At 38.7% G+C, this 19,545-nt stretch overlaps 1 protein-coding gene across 1 annotated transcript in view; it reads left to right on the forward strand.

The window, feature by feature from the left end:
* Positions 1 to 19,545, forward strand: part of LOC150082161 (uncharacterized) — a 184,577-nt gene that overhangs the window by 142,697 nt on the left and 22,335 nt on the right. The window contains exons 13-14 of the mRNA XM_090380441.1: positions 100 to 271; positions 10,800 to 10,945. Coding sequence (XP_090236567.1) covers positions 100 to 271; positions 10,800 to 10,945 — 318 coding nt within the window. The remainder of the gene's footprint in view (positions 1 to 99; positions 272 to 10,799; positions 10,946 to 19,545) is intronic.

Raw genomic sequence — 19,545 nt, forward strand, 5'->3', positions numbered from 1 at the left:
CAGGTGTTAGGGACTACTAAGTATCTTTTATAATGCTGATGAAATTTTTTTTTTTTATACTTTGAATTATATTTAGTGAATTTTTTTTTTTTTTATCAGGTAAATGGAACTCAGTCTATCCCTCTGAGTGCTGGAGACAATCCTCGTTTGTCAAAATATCTTTCAGGAAGTTCACGAAGTAGTATCTCAGGTTTGGGTCGTTCTTTTCATCCACATTCACAACAGAGAAGAAGTGTAATGTCTCTTTTACATCGACTCTTCTCAAAGGAAGGTATATGAATTATTAATTACAATAATAACTTTATGAAAAAAGAATTTCTTTTTAAATTTATAATGAGTGTAAGAATAATCTTAATTTAGCATCACCATAACAAATAATTTCTGAAGTCTGCTGGAATTTTTTAATCTGACCCACTAACATTTTATCTGTAGTTTGTTGGCTGGGGGTTAGATCTAATATTAACCTGTTGATAAACTTTACTGTGCATGGGTTAGTATAAGCGTCGGTTATCTATGTAGCAAAGAGCAAACTTAGTTTACTACAGCATGCATAAATCTCATATTGCAAAGAAAGACACATAAGTTGTCTCAGTATTATACTTCACTTCAAAAGAAGAAGAGCACTGCTTCATAAAGAAACATATACTGCTGTTTATTTGAAATGCATACTAGAGTAATCCACATTACTCTTTCAACTTACTGGCATCTCATCAGTGGATAAGTTGGCACAGTCAATGAAAGACCTAAAAACCTAGTGATGATATATTGCTACAATATGATTGATATTAAATGGTATTAAATATTGTATAACTCAAGTAAATTTAGAGCAAATGCTTCAAGCTTGTAAGAGCTATAAAACATTATTGTGCCTAGGAAATAATGTTTTATTTTTTTCCAGTTTTATATTTTATATTATTGAAAACTTACCTGCCAACTAGATCTGTGTGAGATGTATAATGGAGTGAGCCTGATTATAAGGAGAATCTGTTATCCTCTCTTTGGCATACAAATAATAAATTTGAAATTGTTTTTGTACCACTAGTCAGTCTGGACACAAAGCAAGACAATTATTATCATTTATTTGTGTTGTAGAGGAATAATTTCTAGTGCATCTCTTATTTAAGCCTAGGAGTTGTATATTTCAGCTTATAACACCATTCCTAACTTAAAATAATCAAAATTATGGTCTTGACAACTAGGGTACTACCTGAGAGACAAAAACACTGATCAATCTGATATTCAGGTCCTACTCGTGAGTAAAGTAGGCCAAATATGTTGAAAAAAAGCCATGAATTAGGGTTGAATTTGAAAGTGTCTGCAATTCTGCCCAGACACAATAGGAGGGAGAATATGATGAGAGCCTTGTCGATCAATTCGGCCCTGGAAAGATTGTGCAAGGCTCAAGGGGTAAATTTTTTTCAGCCTGGACTGTACTTGTTAACAGGAGAGACTGCTTCTACAGGGATGGGATACACTTAAATAGAAAGGGTGCAAGAATATTGGCTGATGCTATTGAGGCGGTGTTAAGTTGGGTCGGAAAACTGCTAGCTTGGGAGGATACAAGGACTAATAGATTAACAGTAGCCACTGGCAGAGGTGAAAGTGATTCTTGCACTGCTTCTATTGGAATGAGCAGCAGCCTGGAAAACAAGATGCAGGATATTTCAGAGACTGCTGGGAGTCATTGCGGTACAAATAAACACATGGGTTGTGTCAGGTGAACTAATGAGACATATGGCAGAGAAGAAAAATGCATGGGATACATATAAATTAACATGTGACACAGAAACCTATGATAGATATAAGCTGGTCTGTAACCAAGTTACAAAGGAGGTTAGGCAGGCGAAGGCAGATTACGAGACATCTTTGGCAAAGGATACAAAGAAAAACAGCAAAGAGATCTTTACTTTTCTAAACTCTAGAAGGAACAGGATGAATCAGATTGGTCCACTTGATATTGATGGTTCAACTGTTGATGATCCTGCTCAGGTAGTTAACAAACTAAATGAATATTTTGCATTGACATTCATATACACGAGGAGTTATTCAGCAAGGGGAATGCCAGAGGTGTATTCAACTCTGGCAGTAAGCTAGATAATCTTGTAATAACTGAGAGTAAAGTGGAGGAGAAATTGTTGAAGATAAACACAAGAAAGGCACCTGGGGTGGATGGGATCTATCCAGTTATATTAAAGGAGGCAGCAAAGGAAGTAAGCAAACCCTTAGTCATAATTATGAGAGCTTCCTTGGACTCAGAGGGGGTACCCATAGACTGGAGATGTGCAAATGTGACCCCAATTCACAAAGGATGATCAAAGGCTGACACAAGTAATTATAGACATGTGAGTTTAACTTCTGTTCCAGAAAAATTAATGGAGGCACTGATTAAAGAAGCACTGCAGGATCATCTAGACAAGACTTCAGTTATAGCTCAGACACAGCATGGTTTTGTTAAGGGAAAGTCTTGCCTGACCAATTTGATTGGATACTATGATGCAGTCAGAAAAGAACTGGATGCAGGGAATAACTTTGATATTATATATTTGGATCTTAGAAAGGCTTTTGATACTGTTGCACATGGAAGACTGCTGCACAAATTGGAGCAGTGTGGCCTTGGAAGCAAATTGCTGCTATGGATAAAGGGATGGTTGAGGGGGAGAAGACAGAGAGTGGTAACCAATGGACACTGCTTATCGTGGACTAATGTTATTAGTGGAGTCCCTCAGGGTTCAGTGTTGGGTCCATTATTGTTTTATGTATTTATAAATGATATTGATGATGGTATATCAAGCTTAATGTCCAAGTTTGCAGATGATACAAAGGTTGGCAGGGTTGTTAAGGACACTACTGACGCTATGCTGCTGCAACAGGATCTAGGAAGGTTGAGCAGATGGGCTGAGAGGTGGCAAATGAAGTTTAACATTGACAAATGTAAAGTACTACATATGGGAAACAGCAACCCCAGAACAATGTATCAACTCTGTGGTACTATACTGACAGTGGTAGAGAATGAAAAGGAACTGGGGGTAATTGTGCAGGCAGATATGAAGTTCTCTGAGCAGTGCAGATGGGCTGCAAGAGTAGCTCATGGCATCTTGTCAATGATATACAGGAATTTTTCTAGCAGGGATAAGGAGATGATTATTCCCTTGTATAAGGCAATGGTCAGGCCACACCTTGAGTACTGTATACAGGTCTGGAGGCCTCATTTCAAAAAGGATGTAGAGCTGCTGGAACGAGTACAGAGAAGGGCAACAAGATTAGTGAATGGAACAAAGGGTTGCTCTTATGAAGAAAGGCTTAAGTTTTGCAAATTACAGTGTCTGGAGACTAGGCACCGGCGTGGTGATCTGATAGAGGTGTATAAAGCTTTGAATGGTTTGAGCATGCTCAATGCCGATGGGATTCTTCCTCTTGCTCAGAATAAACACCTGAGAAGGTATTGGTGGAACAGACTTCCATCCCTTATTGTGGAAGTTGATAGCCTAAATAAATTTAAGGCTCAGCTGGACAGGTATTTCGAACAAATGGAGGGGTGAAATGGAAGTGTTTTTTTTTTTTTTTTTTGGCTGATGCTGCATAAGCTTTCCTTCTTGCATCATATGCCTCTAATAATGCTAATGCTAATATCAACAAAATCTGGTCATTCTTTGACAACGAGATCATCAGCTTGCATTGTTGAGGTTTAATGATGCAAGAGCTACTATGGCCATATGGCATTTCAGCCTGCACCTTCATGATGGTGGGACTGGACTGTTAGTAACTGTGTCTATCCCCCCATTTGCACCAGGTGATAGAGGCAATACTAGATGATAGCCAACTATCATCTAGTATTGCCTCTATCACCTGGTGCAAGATCATCACTTTGCTTATTGAAGGCTTTAAAATGCTGAAAACTATGTGTAATATCCAGAGAAAAGCTCCAGCACCCGCCCAACTCATCTGCCCTTTTAAGGTTATGATGGGCATCTTAGCAAGATGCAGTATTCCTTATATTTAAAATGTACAGCTTTAAAATGGTTTTCACAGGCTGGCTGTAGGATAGTCCACTGGACCAAACCTATTGGTAACCCTCTACTATGTATCTGGATTAGCTAGTATATAGTGCTTTTGCCTCTACTATGCCAGCTAGTGACAGGGGGGAGTCTGCAGGGGGGGGATACACCCACATTTTTATCTTAACTAGAAAATGCATCATGAATAGTCAGACTAATAGAACAATTTGTGAAAAGATCAAAGCCTCTCAAAAACTTCTCATTCATTTCAAATATATGTGGTCTCATTTCCAGTCTCAGTGATCTCCATTTCTAAATCTGTCCAGCCACACTTACTTTTTCTGACAGAACCTCAATTATTGATTGCCTCAATCACCACTTGGCTCAGTTTCTCCCAGTTATTCACTCTGTGATTCCTTTCACTGCATAATTTTAAGTGATAATTTCTGCAACATCTACTCTGATACCGCTTTTTAACAGACTTCCTAATATGATATTTGTGATTTCCTCTGGTTTAAAATCTCTTTACCCTATTCTGTCAGGTTCTTTTGTTCTATAGTTCTACCAAATCTGCAAGTCACCTAGAAATTTTTTTTATTTCCTATCTTTGAAACTTTAGTCTCTAAATCTAATTTTCCTAAAAGTGAGGTAATTCTGGGTGATTTTAATGTTTACACAATGCCAACCTGATGATGGTCTCTTCTCCACTGAAGCCTCTCTCTCTCTCTCGTGGCCATTTTAGTCTCATGTCATATGGCATTTCAAGAATGTGACAATCTGCATGACTTCTGTTCCTATTTTCCTTTGCATTACTGTTTTAAATCTTTCCTAATGTTTGATCTTAGCAGTGAAGTTATTCTTGTAGGGATGAAATCTTTTATTCTTACATTCCAGCCTAAAATGTCATCCTTTATCTAAACCTTGCTTTTCCAATAAATGTTCTGATTGTTCAAGATAAGAATGTACAATATTGTGATTGACTTGAATCCAAATGTCATCTTCATGTGATTGACTTGAATCCAAATGTCATCTTCATGTGATTGACTTGAATCCAAATGTCATCTTCATTTTCTGCCTACACTAAAGCTTGCAACAGTTGTAAAACAATTAGAGAAAATACTTTAGGCATTAGAGAATTACATCAACAGTAATATTACTTAAACAATCCAACTGAACTTTATTAAAATAAATATACAAATAAGTAAAAAAATTAATTAATTAAAAATAAAATAAGAGTAAGTATAAATGATATACTCAAAATAATAAATATATACAGGATAAAATACATGAAAATCACAAAATATAAGAAATGGTAAAATCAAAAACATGGTCACTTTCAAGGTGGTGTGCTCTTTGTCAACCAAAATAGGGCATAGCACAATGCTGCATAAATACATTGGTGTGCAAAACTTAAGGACCAGTCAGGTTTTCACCTATAGCTTCTCATAGGAGTGGCCTGGATATGGGAAAAGCATACCAAAGGAACCTCGTGAGGTACAGAAATGATGAAGGAAACAAAACTGACACAACAATGGAAACAAAACGGTACAGAGGGACTTTATTCAAAAATGGCAACATAGCACTGGCTACCATGATACAGATGTATCACTGGCAAAGATGGAACACAGGGAAGATGTGGTCCTCAGTAGGAGATATGGCCATCCGTAATGTTGATGCAGGCTTTGCACAGCCTATCGATACTTAGAACAATGTTATTGATAAGTTCTTGCAGTAAAATCGTCCATTCCTCTGTCAGCACCATCTTCAGCTGGTGAACATTTTCTGGTGGGTGTGGATGTGCTGCTAGGCGTCTCCCCAGAGCATCCCATATGTGTTCGATAGGATTTAGATCGACGGAACGGGCAGGCCAATCCATACGAACAATGTCCTCACTTTCCAAAATCATATCAACAGCTGCAGTGCAATGGGGTGTGGCGTTATCATCCATAAGCACGAACTCGGGGCCAATGGCACCTCGGAACAGAGGCACACGAGGAAGGATTACCTCAGTACAGTAGCGTGCACCGATTACAGTACCGCCTTCCAGTATCTGGAGTTGTGTACGTCTATCCAAGATAACGCCTCCCCAGACGAGAACACCTCGACCGCCATATCGATCCCTTTCAGTGATGTTTGCGGGGTGATACCGTGTGCCAGATTAGCTGACATCCAGAATCGCTGCTAAGACTGAATCTACTCTCATCAGTAAAGAGTACCTTACCCCATTGCGCTTCTGTCCAGTCCTTGTGTTCGATGCACCACTGTAAAAATGGTGTCTCCGATGGGCAGGTGTTAAAGGGACACAGCGTACTGGCCGTCAGGCAGACAGTCCACCTTTGTGGAGTCGCCTGGCCACAGTAAACCATGATATCCTGCATCCTGTGCAGCTGGTTTGCAATGGATCCTGCTGTCTGGTGTCAGTCCCTCTTGGCCTGTAAGAGTATATAGTGGTCATCATTGGGCATTGTTTTTCATGGACAACTGCCACTGGTCCTTCGGACAGCTGTACCTGTCGTTCTGAAGGCCGACCATGCATGTGAGATGATGCTACTGGTGATACCAAACTCTGCAGTCATGCACTTCGACTTTCCTCGAGCTTCCCAATTATTCGACTCCAGAGGTAAAGTCATCCAGATGTTGTCTACTGGCCATTTCATTGTCTGTAGCACTGTATGAAACCAGTCAAATCTCTGTAACAATTGTGCTCACCATTCGGTAATTTGCATATAACTGCTGAACTGTTGCTTTTATCTGTTTATGTGAGCCCTTTCATCACGATTCAGATTTTTGCATGTGTACCAGCTTTCTACTGAAAAGCCACAGTTCTGCAAATCGCCACAGGCTGTTTCATTTGATTTTATGGTTGTAACCTTTAGAAATAGTGTTGGTCCTTAAGTTTTGCACACCACTGTAGTTAGTTTGTCATGTGATAGTAGAGAATTGAGGATATGATAATGTTCAAACGTGCACATACATGCACACAATAAAAAGCAACTAATCAGGCTCTAGTATCAATAAACAAAGTATACTGGCATCAATATTCCAAGTGTGCTAGTGATCATCAAATTCTAGGCCTCCATAATAGGGTGGATGTGCTTACCTTTATTGCTAATTAAATTAAGACCCACTGTAGCAATCTGGAATGCCTCAATCCAGAAGTGAAAACAGAAATTGTGCAAGCAATTAGTAATGTCAACATTATTGCAGGGGTCAAGCTTACCATGCTGTTTATTCTAGTAGCTTTCAGCAACAGCAGATGGAGCAAAATTGGCCGTGCTGGTAGTTTCCTCTTGCTGGTGGATGCAATCTTCCAGCCTTCTGCCAGATTCACCAATGTAACAAATTCCACAATCCAGACACCTAATGTGGTTATTACCACATAATTACAGAAACAGTTTCTGCTCCATGCTTTTTCTATATATATATTTTTATTAGAAGTATTCTTCTGAATTGGCATCTGTAATTTTGCCATTCCCTTCAAACACTTGCTTCAAATAAAAATTTAAGTAGGTCAGAGGAGTTTACAATTAATCATTTCAGCAACGAATGCACTTGTTAACTGTACTTAGCAGTCACATGAGATTGAACCAAAGCTCACTCTAAAGCACACTCTACTCAGTGTTCATTCACTGTCCAACTTGAAACTCGCAAAACTAACTTTTTCTCTTTCTCATTTATCCCTTTTAATTCTGTTCTTTGGAACAACCTTCCTTCACATATATGTCCTGAAAAGTATGATCGGCAGAAATTAAAGTCTAATGTTAACAAGTTGCTTCTATCTCCTCAACCTTCAACCCATGCATTGTTCTAAATACTATAGGTTGTAATACCTTTCATGTTTGGTGTTTTTATTAAAAAAAAATAAAGAATATAAAATTAAAACAGACATTGCACAAAAAGAAATTATCTTATAAAAAAAAACTTGAAAATAACTTATATCATTTGAATGTATTTCCATTAATAGCAACTACTCTTTTTCCATTTGTGGCATTTAATTATTATTTATTATTATATTTTTTTTCATATTTGACATTTTCTTACATTCATCATGATGAATTGTTTGGCAATTTGAAAAATAGAATATAATTTCATATGCTTGGATGTGGCTCCAACTGTAAGGAGAAGTATGAAGCTTTCATAAGTTTTTTTTAATTACTCATAACTCTTCAGTAAAGATGCCTTATTAAATAATATGGGATATTGAGGGTTGTGATATCATTAACATTAGTTGGTATCATCAAAAGAAAGCTAGTGCCACTCTTCTCTCTCTCTCTCTTCGAATTACATCAAATCACCCCCCCCCCCCAGGATATTTACACTGTAATTGAATAACCAATTTGCTCAAAGAAATGGACTTCTATAGTCAAAAATTTTCAATCACTCATACTTTTCCTATTGCCAAAATGTGATCATCCAATTTTGCCTTCAACAGTATCACACTTGCTGATTCAGCCACCTTTACCTTTGCATAAAGGTAAGGTGGCCGAGGCAGCAAGTCTAATACTGTTTGTATAGGGAGAGAGGTTGTAGTTACATTATACAAATCAGTGATGAAACTGCATTTGAAATATTGTTGAATATCATGTTTGGATGCCACATTTAAGAAAAGATGTTGAGCTTCTTGAAAGAATATGAAGATCAATGGCTCATCTAGTGAGAATAGCAAATGGCCATCCATATGAGGAGAGATTATAAAGGATTACAAATTGCAATTCTTTAGTGAGGTTGGAAACAAAGGATCATGCAGGATGATCTCACTGAAGTATGTAAGGCACTGAGTGGAAGGAAAAAGCATATTAAATGACAGTGGAATTTTCATATTGATGTAGGACACAAAAACCAAGGGACATAAATATAAACTGTTTGGGGAAACTAATAGACTAGAATTAAAGAAGTTCACATTTGGTTAGCATTGTCTATTACTGGAATAAAATGCCTTCTTGAGTGGTTGAGTTTCTGGGGATAACTTATTCCAGTGAACTATAATGCGTTGCTCAGAAGTAAACTTCATGTGATCCAGCCTTCTGTTCATCCATGAGATTTTACATTTGTGCCCCCTGGGTTCTTTTCTCTTCTGTCAGTGAAATTATACTTCCTGATTCATCCTCTTTACAACGTTATACTATATCTACAGAGATATTTTAGGAAAATTTGGAGAGAAAGGTAAACCTAACAATAATGGTAAATTGTGTTCTCTTAATTGCCAATCCAGTATTTTAGCTAAAGATAGAACAAGCCTACATGGAAGGAACATAATATAAACATAATTAACTATCTAATTATAGAAAAGAATCTTGAAAAACTAGTTGAAAATGTGTATATAAAGAGGATTTGAGATCGAAAGTGACTATTTTCTTGTATTGAGCAAATTAAAATGGTAATTAGTGCCAGAATAAGAGGTATATAAAAGTATTAAAATGAACAAAAATTAAAAATCTCCCAGATTTTCTAACAGTTCTTGAATATAGAAACCTTCTTGCTCAAAAGTTAAAGGCATTACTTATGCTAACATAACTTTACATTAAGAATAGCAACAACTGATTTTAAATTAAGAATAGAGAACTTTATTAGAATCTGCAGAAGAGGTATGTGGAGGAGGTTTTAATTTTGAATTTCTTGTGCTGGCAGGAAATTCAAAATTAAAATTTTATTAAGTACATAGGAGTAAAGCATTAAATTAATAATAATAAATTTTTCCCATATTTCACTGACCCAACTTTATTATTTACTTCCTTCTTCTTCTCTGTGTGCCATCTTTCTAATGGATTTCGGTGACCACCACAGAAAATGTCGGGGCGCCTTCGTAGCCAGGTGGGAAGAAGCAGCAGTGCATAGCACATGCTTCTTGAATAGACCGGGTTCGAGCCCGTCACCACCAAATATGGAGGATGCGGAAAGGTCAGGGAATGACCAATGTATATCCTGGAGCAATATGGCCTTAGTTGCTAATGCTCCTAAAATCGAAATAACAGACAAACAAACAGCAAGTGTCTCTGGTAGTTCTGAACTGCTGCTCGGTGTTCAGTTCTGTCCAATTCTTAATGTTATCAAGCCACGATGTACATCTTCTCCCAGCCTTTCTTCTTCTTCCTTCCATTCTCCCCTCAATAATTAGCCGTGGAATTGCGTATTTGTTGTTCCTCGTTAGGTATCCAAGATATATATATTTTTTTCTTTGTGTCCTTCAGTTTTCCAGGTGTTATTAACCTTTCTTGTAACTATTATTTACTTTAATATTGGTAAGTTAGTGATATTTTAATGTTCTTTTTAAAAATAGTTTACATGCATGTTTCTGTCACATGAATTTATATTGTCTTTTTGTTTATTTTTTATATTTGTTTATTATATTATAATTTTATTTATTTTATTATAATTATTTATTATATTTATTTGTTTATTGTTTATATTGTTAGGATTTCATTTCTAAAAGAGTTTGGTAGGGTTTATATGTGCATTGTTTAACCCTTTAACTATCACATCATTTTATATGATATATTTTATATTAATATTTTATTTCTTAACAATAAATGTTTGTTTTCAATTATACACATGCTAATTGCTATGTTTATTTCATTAATGAGACACTCGTATTGTGCACAAATATTATCACATTTATTATGTTCTAATACTATTCAACGATAAATAAGTGGGACACAAGTATATATCACATAAGTGAAAAAGTAGTTATTTATTACCTAATGTAATAGTGACTTTCTGATTAATATATGCTATTTCTTATGTTGCAATATAAATACTGTAATCCTTTTTATGAGTTTTACATCCTTATAATTTTTATTGAATTAGGAAGCAATATCTCTTTACAAAGTGGTCCTCATAAGTCACACAGAAAAAGAGGTTCAGTATCAAGGGAAAGTAATGTATCCCAAAGTAGCAATCCTTCCATTCCTCCTTCACCTCCAGATTACAGGGATCATCTTGCTGGCTTTTCAGTAAGTATAATTCATTCTTTTTGATTTTTTTTATGGATATATTCTTTGATAAGAAAAAGATTATGTTGAAAAACACCCACATGTAACATTGGTCAATTTAACTCCAGGGGCTCACATCTGGTGAGTGTGGGCTTGGCACACCCAGGGTCTTGAGCTGGATATCATCATTCTTCTCTTTCTTGGTGATTCCTTTCTACTTCTGACTCTCTCTCTCTCTCTCTCTCGTCTCTCTCTCTCTCTCTCTCTCTCTCTCCTCCCTCTCTCTCTCTCTCTCCTTCTTCTCTCTCTCTCTCTCTCTCTCTCTCTGGGTAATTCAGAAATTTTTTTTGGCTGGTGCAGCATAAGCTCAGGCTTCCTTGCACTGTATGGCTAATAATAATGATAACGAAGTTTTACGCTTTCTTATTATTATTGTTAGATAAAATAAATTATCTTATAATTTATTTTATCTTATTAATATTGAGCAACAAGTGAATACAACCATTGCTTTTCTACACATAGGACTGTTTTGATTCCTTCTGTATTTGAGATTTTTTTTTTTTTACACTGTGGCTGGTGGCTGTCTCAGATGAGGGATTCATGGTATTTCATCCCAGAAACTCTTCCCTCATAAAAAAAAAAAAAAGCAAGGCAATCATAAAATACATACCTTGTACAAGTGCAGTAAATTGAAGCCAGTCTCTGTAGCTGTCTTGATACTCTTGTTGAACACCCATAAAGCTAGCAGTTAAACTGAAAAGACAATAAGTATACTTATAGCAAAAGGACATTAATAATAGAAGTACATGTCCTTTTTCTACACTATCCATACAAATCAAAGTTTGTAGACATAATACTGGCGCAAGGCATTCGTTCTTGCCTTTGCTAAACCAGGAAAGGATCCAAAAGTCACCATCAATTATCGTCCTATTGCTCTGACAAGCTGTCTGTGCAAAATCCTGGAGAGAATGGTTAATTCTCGTTTAATATGGTTTTTAGAATCAAATGACCTTCTCTCCAACATCCAGTGCGGCTTCCGAAGGAACCGGTCCACTTTGGACCATCTTATTAGACTGGAAACATCCATCCGGGATGCTTTCCTAAAACGCGAACACTTGGTGTCAGTGTTCTTTGACATGGAGAAAGCGTATGACACAACTTGGAGATTTGGCATTTTAAAAGATTTACATAGCCTAGGCCTTAGAGGATCTCCCCTTTTTTATTCAAAACTTTTTAGCCAATCGATCTTTCCAAGTTTGTGTGGGATCCTCACTCTCTCGTTCCTTCAGCCAAGAGGAGGGAGTACCACAAGGATCAGTATTAAGTGTCACGCTTTTCGCCATCAAAATAAATTCCATCACAGAACAACTTCCTCCAACTGTAAACAGTGCCCTCTATGTTGATGACTTTAGCATTTTTTGCCAGTCATGCAACATGAGGGTTATTGAAAGACAACTGCAAAAAGCCATTGATCGCATCAATTCCTGGGCACTTACTAATGGCTTCAGGTTCTCGCCGGAGAAGACCGTTTGCGTACACTTTTGTCGTAAGCGTAATCTTCATCCTGAACCTGAATTAAGGCTCGGACAAAATACTATTCCAGTAGCAGGGGGACACAAAATTCTTGGGACTCATATTTGATAAAAAACTGACATTTCTGGATCATATCTGTCAACTCCGCACAAAGTGCACACGAGGGCTTAATATTCTCCGCTCGCTCTCCTCTACATCTCGGGGAGCAGACCGATGCACCCTTCTACGGCTTTACCGTGCACTTGTGCGATCCAAATTAGATTATGGGTCCCAGGTATATTCCTCAGCCAGAGACAGTGCCCTTCGATGGCTGGATCCTGTCCCTCATCAGGCTCTCCGTATCGCTACTGGAGCATATCGCACATCTCCTGTCCAGAGCTTATACATCGAAGCAAATGAACCACCGTTATCGCTTCGACGTAAACAGTTGTCTTTAAAGTACGCTTTAAAACTGAAATCCCTGCCAGACCACCCTACGTAGCTATCCATTTTTGAGCCACGATGGGAAAATTTGTACAAAAGCCGTAAGACTGCCAATCGTCCTTTTGGTATTCGTCTCCAAGAGCTACTCAAAGAACTTAATATCAAGGTAGACAAGGTTGCCCAAACACCTAAGCAATCCCTTCCACCCTGGCATGCTCATGTCCCAAAATGTGATTTGTCCCTTCGGAATTGGGGAAAATCGGACACTCCATCATCTGTCTACCTGCAGCTTTATTCAGCACACCGAGCTGAACATTCTGACTTCGCGCCAGTTTACACAGACGGCTCGAAGTTGGAATCATATGTGGGATCTGCTGCTGTCTTTACAGACAGCACTACATCTGAGCAGATTCCCTCTGAATGCAGTATATTTACTGCAGAGCTGCATGCTATAGAGTTAGCCTTGGATCACATTAGTGAATGCCAATACCAACGGTTCATTTTATATTCCGATTCTCTCAAGCGTGTTACAGCTTTAATATCTGTGAGATTAATCCTCATCCAGTTCTGTCTAGTATTCAGTAGAAGATTCACTCCCTCCTTGGACGTGAATATGATATCCGCTTCTGCTGGATTCCTCAGCCACATTGGGATTAGGGAAATGATTTGGCTGACGCCGCAGCCAAATTAGCAATTCCCAATAATAACCGCTGCCTGTCAGTCCCCTATACAGACTACAGGCAAATAATACACCAAAACATACACTCCCAATGGCAGGACTCGTGGAATAGACAGACTGGGAATAAACTATATTGTATAAAGCCTATAATTGAACCGTGGCAGTCTAGTCTGCGCAGGAATCGTAAGGAGGAAGTTGTTCTTGCCCGGACCCACATAGGACACAGTCATTTAACTCATTCGTTTTGCTGAGGGCTGATGACCCTCCTATGTGTGAGTCCTGTGGCACAGTTTTATCTATCAGACACCTTTTAATTGATTGTCCAGATTTTAGTAATATCCGTTTTACTGCTTTTAATCATCTGACTGAGCCGTATACACTCAGTCAGATTTTATCCGACAATGACAATGTGTCTGCTATTTTTAGATTTTTAAAATCAATAAATATTTTTGCTCGTTTATAAAATTTACATTTTTCTTATACCTCTTGACATAAGGTATAAGGTATAAGGTATGTTAGTGTCTAACGGCTCCTGGGATTTCTCCATCTCCGCGGGTGTACATTGTATCGGGGCCAGAGATTTGAAGTGTGTGGGGGTCATGTGCTGTATATTGTGTTGTGCCCTTTGTTCCTCCGGTCTATTAGCCGCCGAGCCCTAGTGGGACCCGACGTTACCACACCATGCCACGGGGAGGCTGACCGGTGTACCACTGTAGCTAGAGTACTCTGGCGGGTCCTGCCACCTACTTTCCTGGGATTTCAGTGGCTAGGACCAGATTTGAGAATGAGCTGATCGCTGTTTCTTGAGCAACGGTTGTAATTTTAACAGAGCGTAGGGTTGTTCGCTGATAACTTGTTCTAGGGCCAAATAGGTCGGGCAGTAATTTTGATGTTTTTAGATTTAGACCTGTGGGGAATGCGTGTATGTGTATATATAAATATATGTATATACACACACACACGCACACATATATATATATATATATATATATATATATATATATAAACTAAATAAAAAAAAAAAAAAAAAAAAAAAAACGTTGTGCAAGAGAAAAGTAAGGGAGGAAGGCAGAAGACTGGAGGGTAGGAAACAGAAGAAAGGGGCCAATAGGGAAGATGGCCCCTGATGACAGTGTGGCATGCCCAGTGCCTCACCAGAGAGAGGAGTGGGGTGGCGGGTGGACGAAAACCACCACCCCACAAAAAAAAAAAATAAAATAAAATAAAATAAATAAATAAATAAATATAAAAAAAAAAAAAAAAAAAATCATTCTGTAAGAGAAAAATAGGGGGGGGGGGGATAAAAGAACGGATGGCAGGAAACAGAAGAAAGAAGCCGAAAAAAAAAAAAAAAAAAAAAAAAAGGAGAGAGAGATATACTCCGCAAGTTCAGGGTAGGTACAGCTAGCACGGCCAGTCAGTTGGAGCCGACAACTTGCTGGAAATCCAGCAGTGTGAGTGCTGCTATGGTGGATGGGTCATGTTCAGTAAGGTCTAGTTCAGGTGCCGTCATTGGGGCTCCATTTGGTGAGTCTATGTCGCATCCAGACTGAAGGCTGGTCCAGTAGTCCATCAGAACGAACAGTGGGGGGGGTCAAAACCGGGAGTCCAAGATTGATGGTCAAGTCCAGGGATCGATGCTAGGCCTCTTCTTGATGAAATGTGTCACATCTGGGCGAGAGAAGTTTGTCCAGAAATCAATGATGAGGAATTTGTCAAGGTATGTGCGGACCCTGTCTTTTATTGCACTGCTAGTCAAGTCTTGTGCAAGTTGGTCCAAGGCGTTAGCATCCATGGCTCAATGATGCGTAGCAACAATTGGCAGTCATGGTTGTTATGACCTATTGATTCGGATACTAAGGTGGTGGTAGCGCTTTCTGCCTGGTAAATAAGTCCATTGCAAATTGAGTCAGAGCTCGGTAAGTTTCTTCATTCTGTAGGGTGAGGTGTTCTTGATTTTGGTAGTTGAAGCGTAGTTTTGTTATTAGGATCCTCCTGAAGTCCTCGTAGATTTCACAGCTGTGGGCAAGGTGCTCCCACGTCTGATCCTCTCCACAGTGGCAGCGGGGTGAGTCTGAAATTCTGAAGTCATGTAGTTTTTTCTGGAAGGAGCCATGTCCAGTGAGGAGGTAGGTAGCATAGAGTCCTGGTGAAAACCAGACAGGTGTGAGGGGGTAGGAGGCCCTGACATCAGGGAGGAATCTTTTGGTGACAGCGCCTTTAGTTGATGCCTGCCATCTTTCTTGCCAGGTGTCTGTTAGATGTTCATTAAGTCTCTTCTTTTCAGCGTTTCTATTATTTGCTGGGTCAGTGGTGAAACCTGCACAAGTAACTGCTCTTCCTTTGGCTATTTGGTAGAGCAACCCATGACGAACAATCTCCAGGTCCAGTGGAAGAGATCCAGTGAGGACCTGGAGCGCATGGGTGCTGACAGTGCGACAGGCACGCGAGGACAGAAGGAGAAGAGAGCGCTGGATAGTTCCTAGGCGCGATCTGTTTACTACGGTATTGGCCTTCTTGTACCAGACTCCAGAAGCATAGGTGATAACCGGGATGAAAACTGCCTTATAGAAGAGTGACAGCGTTCTCTTCTTTAAGCCCCAGTCCTTCCGGGCAACTCTTGAGACTTGGGCAGCATACTTCCTGATCTTAATCCTGAGGAGTTGGTCTAGATGAGGAGTGAAGGAAAGGTTTTTGTCTAAGATCAAACCTAGATATTTAAGCTCTGTTTTTAGTTTTACTGTAACACCATTGACCTTGATTTGGGGAGGTCTTCTCAAATCAAGGGTGCCTTTTAGTAGGATCGAATTGGTTTTCTCTGGGGAGATCTTTAGGTTGTTATGCTCTGCCCAAGCTTGAAGGGTGGAGATGGCCTGGTTGGCAGTTGCTTCTAGTTGGGTTCTGTTATTGGCAGAAAAGAGCATGACCAGGTCATCTGCATAGGCCTGGGTCTTGACATAGTGACCTAACTAATTAGGTCACTGAAAGTTTAAATTTTTTATAAATGACATGGTCTTGGCGCATTATAGCCTTAGTGGCTAATGCGCCAATAAAATCAAAACAAACAAAAACAAACAAGACATAATATGATTTATGTTGCCTTGATTTATATTTAGTTGAAGTTATTGTTCATTTATTAGTACCAATTCTTTGGCTTACATGGCTTTTTGTCAGTCACATAATTCAGGTTTAATATTAGTTTTCCTGCCATCATTTCATTCTGAGGCAACTTTCTGTTCTAAACTTTTGTGAATTAATAGAGGTCAGAAAAGAAATCCCAGAGGAGGTAATTATTGTTGGTGACTCTATTGTCAGGGAAACAGGAAATATATTGTGCAAAAAGGATAGGTGGAATGGAACCAGGATATGTCTGTCAGAGGTAAAAGTTATTATTATTATTAGCCATATAGTGCAAGGAAGCCAGAGGCTTATGCTGCACCAACCAAAAAATATTTCTGAGTTACCCAGAGAAACACAGAGAGAGAGAGAGAGAGAGAGAGAGAGAGAGAGAGAGAGAGAGAGAGAGAACAAGGGTCAGAAGTAGAAGGGAATCACCAAGAAAGAGAAGAATGATGATATCCACCTCAGGACCCTGGGTGTGCCAAGCCCATACTCACCAGATGTGAGCCCCTGGGGTTAAGTTTGATGACATACAGCAGATATCATCTTTTAAGGACACAAAAGGTGATATATTTGTACATTATGGCACAAATGACATTAAGTGTAGGAGATCTGCAGACTTACTTAGAAAGTGCAGGTCAATGTTGAAAAAAAGTCGTGAGTTAGGATTGAATTTGAAAGTTTCTGCCATTCTGCCCAGACATGATGATGAGAGCCTTGTCAATCAATTCAGCCCTGGAGAGATTGTGCAAGGCTCATGGGGTAGAATTTTTCTCAGCGTGGTCTGTGCTTATTAACAGGAGAGACTGCTTCTACAGAAATGGGATACACTTAAATAGAAAGAGTGCAAGAATATTTGTTGATGCTGGTGAGGCAGTGCTAGGTCACTCAGAAAACTGCTAGCTTGGGAGAATACACAGACTAATAGATTAATGATAGCCACAGGCAGAGGTAAAAATGATTTTTGCACTGCTTCTATTGGAACGAGCACCATTCCGGAAAGCAAGGTACTGGGGATTTCAAGACCAGGTGTGGGTCATTGAGGAACAAGCAAATGTGTGGGCCGTGTTAGGATAACTAAGAGTAAGAACAGGTGCATGTATACTTGCATGGACACCAATGGTAGGAGCATAGTAAATAAATTTGATGAATTTGAAGTGCTGGTTAAGTCATCAAATGCAGAAATTTTGGGGATATCAGAGACATGGTGTCACTCAGATATAAGGGATGCAGAATTTGAATATGGGGGAGTATAATGTGTACAGAAAAGGACAGATAGCACAGGAGGGGGGTTATGCTCTTAGTTAAGAATCACATAAAATCTAAGGAAATGCATCCACTTGACATTGGTGGCCAGCGCAATGTTGAGTCAGTTTGTTGTGAATAAGCACTGGGAAAACAAAACTGAGACTAGGAGTGTGTTATAAGCTTAATGACTGTGATGAATACAATGAACAGCTATACAGAGAAAAAGAGTGGGCCAGTAAATCAGAATGTCTTATAATGGGGAATTTTATCTTTCCAGGTATTGACTGGAACTTGTTGGCTGGTCACTCACACACTAGCAAGAATTTAATGGATTTATTGGATGACTGTTTGCTAGAGCAGCATGTTTGAGAAGTAGCAAGAGAGAGCAGTATTCTTGATCTCATTATTAGCAGTGATTCTCCATGCATTAAGAATCTGCAGATAAAAGTACCACTAGGTGCCAGTGATCACAGTGTATTGATATGGGATTTGCTTAAAGATATAACTACCATCAAGGGTAAAGGTTTTGTTTTCATAAAGTACTGTTAGTGGTCCCAGACAGTTTTTAAATTCTATACAGTGGGACCAACTAGTGATGTTACCAAAGAGTTACTAGGCTTTTCATACCAACTAAGAAATATTGTTCAAGGCTTACACCTAAATGGACGTCAAATGAACTAATGAGATATGTGGCAGAGAAGAAATGTGCATGGGATGCATATAAATTATCAGGTGATACAGAAGCATATGGTAGACAAACTATTTTGCAATCACATCACAATGGAGATTAGGCAAGCAAAGGCAGATTGTGAAAAATCTTTGGGAAAGGATGCACAGAAAAACAGCAAAGATTTTTAAGGAAGGGAATGAATCACATTGGTCCACTTGATGTGGAAGGTTTAACTTTGATGATCCTGCTCAGATTGCTCACAAACTGAATAGGTATTTTGCATCTTCATTCCCACATGAGGAATTCTTTAGGGAAAGGGATGCTGGAAGTTTATCAAACTTTAACAGAGAATTAAATGATTTTGTAATAACAGAGGGGAAAGTGGAAGAGAAATTGTTGAAGCTAAACATAAAAAAGGGACCTGTGATGGATGTGATGTATCCAATGATATTAAGGGAGGCAACAAAGTCAGCCATAATTATGAGACCATCATTGAATTCAGGGGAGGTCCGTGTGATTTTAGATTTGGGAATGTATCCCCAATTCACAAAGGGGGATCAAAGGGTGACATGAGTAATTAGAGGCCTGATGGCTTAACTTTTGTTCCAGGGAAAATAATGAAGTTGCTAGTTAAAGAATTAATGCATGCCCAATCTAGACAGGAGTGCATTTCTACTTCAATCATAGAAGGGTCAGTTAAAGGGAAACCTTGTCTGATTAATTTGATTGGATGCTACAATGTGGTCACAAATGAAATGGATGCAAAAAATAATTTTGATATTACATACAGGAACTCCCTGACTTACTTAAGGGTTGCGTTCCACTGAACGCTACACAAGTCGGATTTTAATTAAGAGTCAGAATTTCCCCCATGCTTGTGTAGCACTTGCAGCTGTGCTCACTGAATTGATTGAATCAAAAAAATAAATGTTCGACGAGCATGTAAAT

This window comes from Mastigoproctus giganteus, chromosome 8 (assembly GCF_048544385.1).
Source record: "Mastigoproctus giganteus isolate SK-2022 chromosome 8, ASM4854438v1, whole genome shotgun sequence".
Classification (NCBI taxonomy): Eukaryota; Metazoa; Arthropoda; class Arachnida; order Uropygi; family Thelyphonidae; genus Mastigoproctus; species Mastigoproctus giganteus.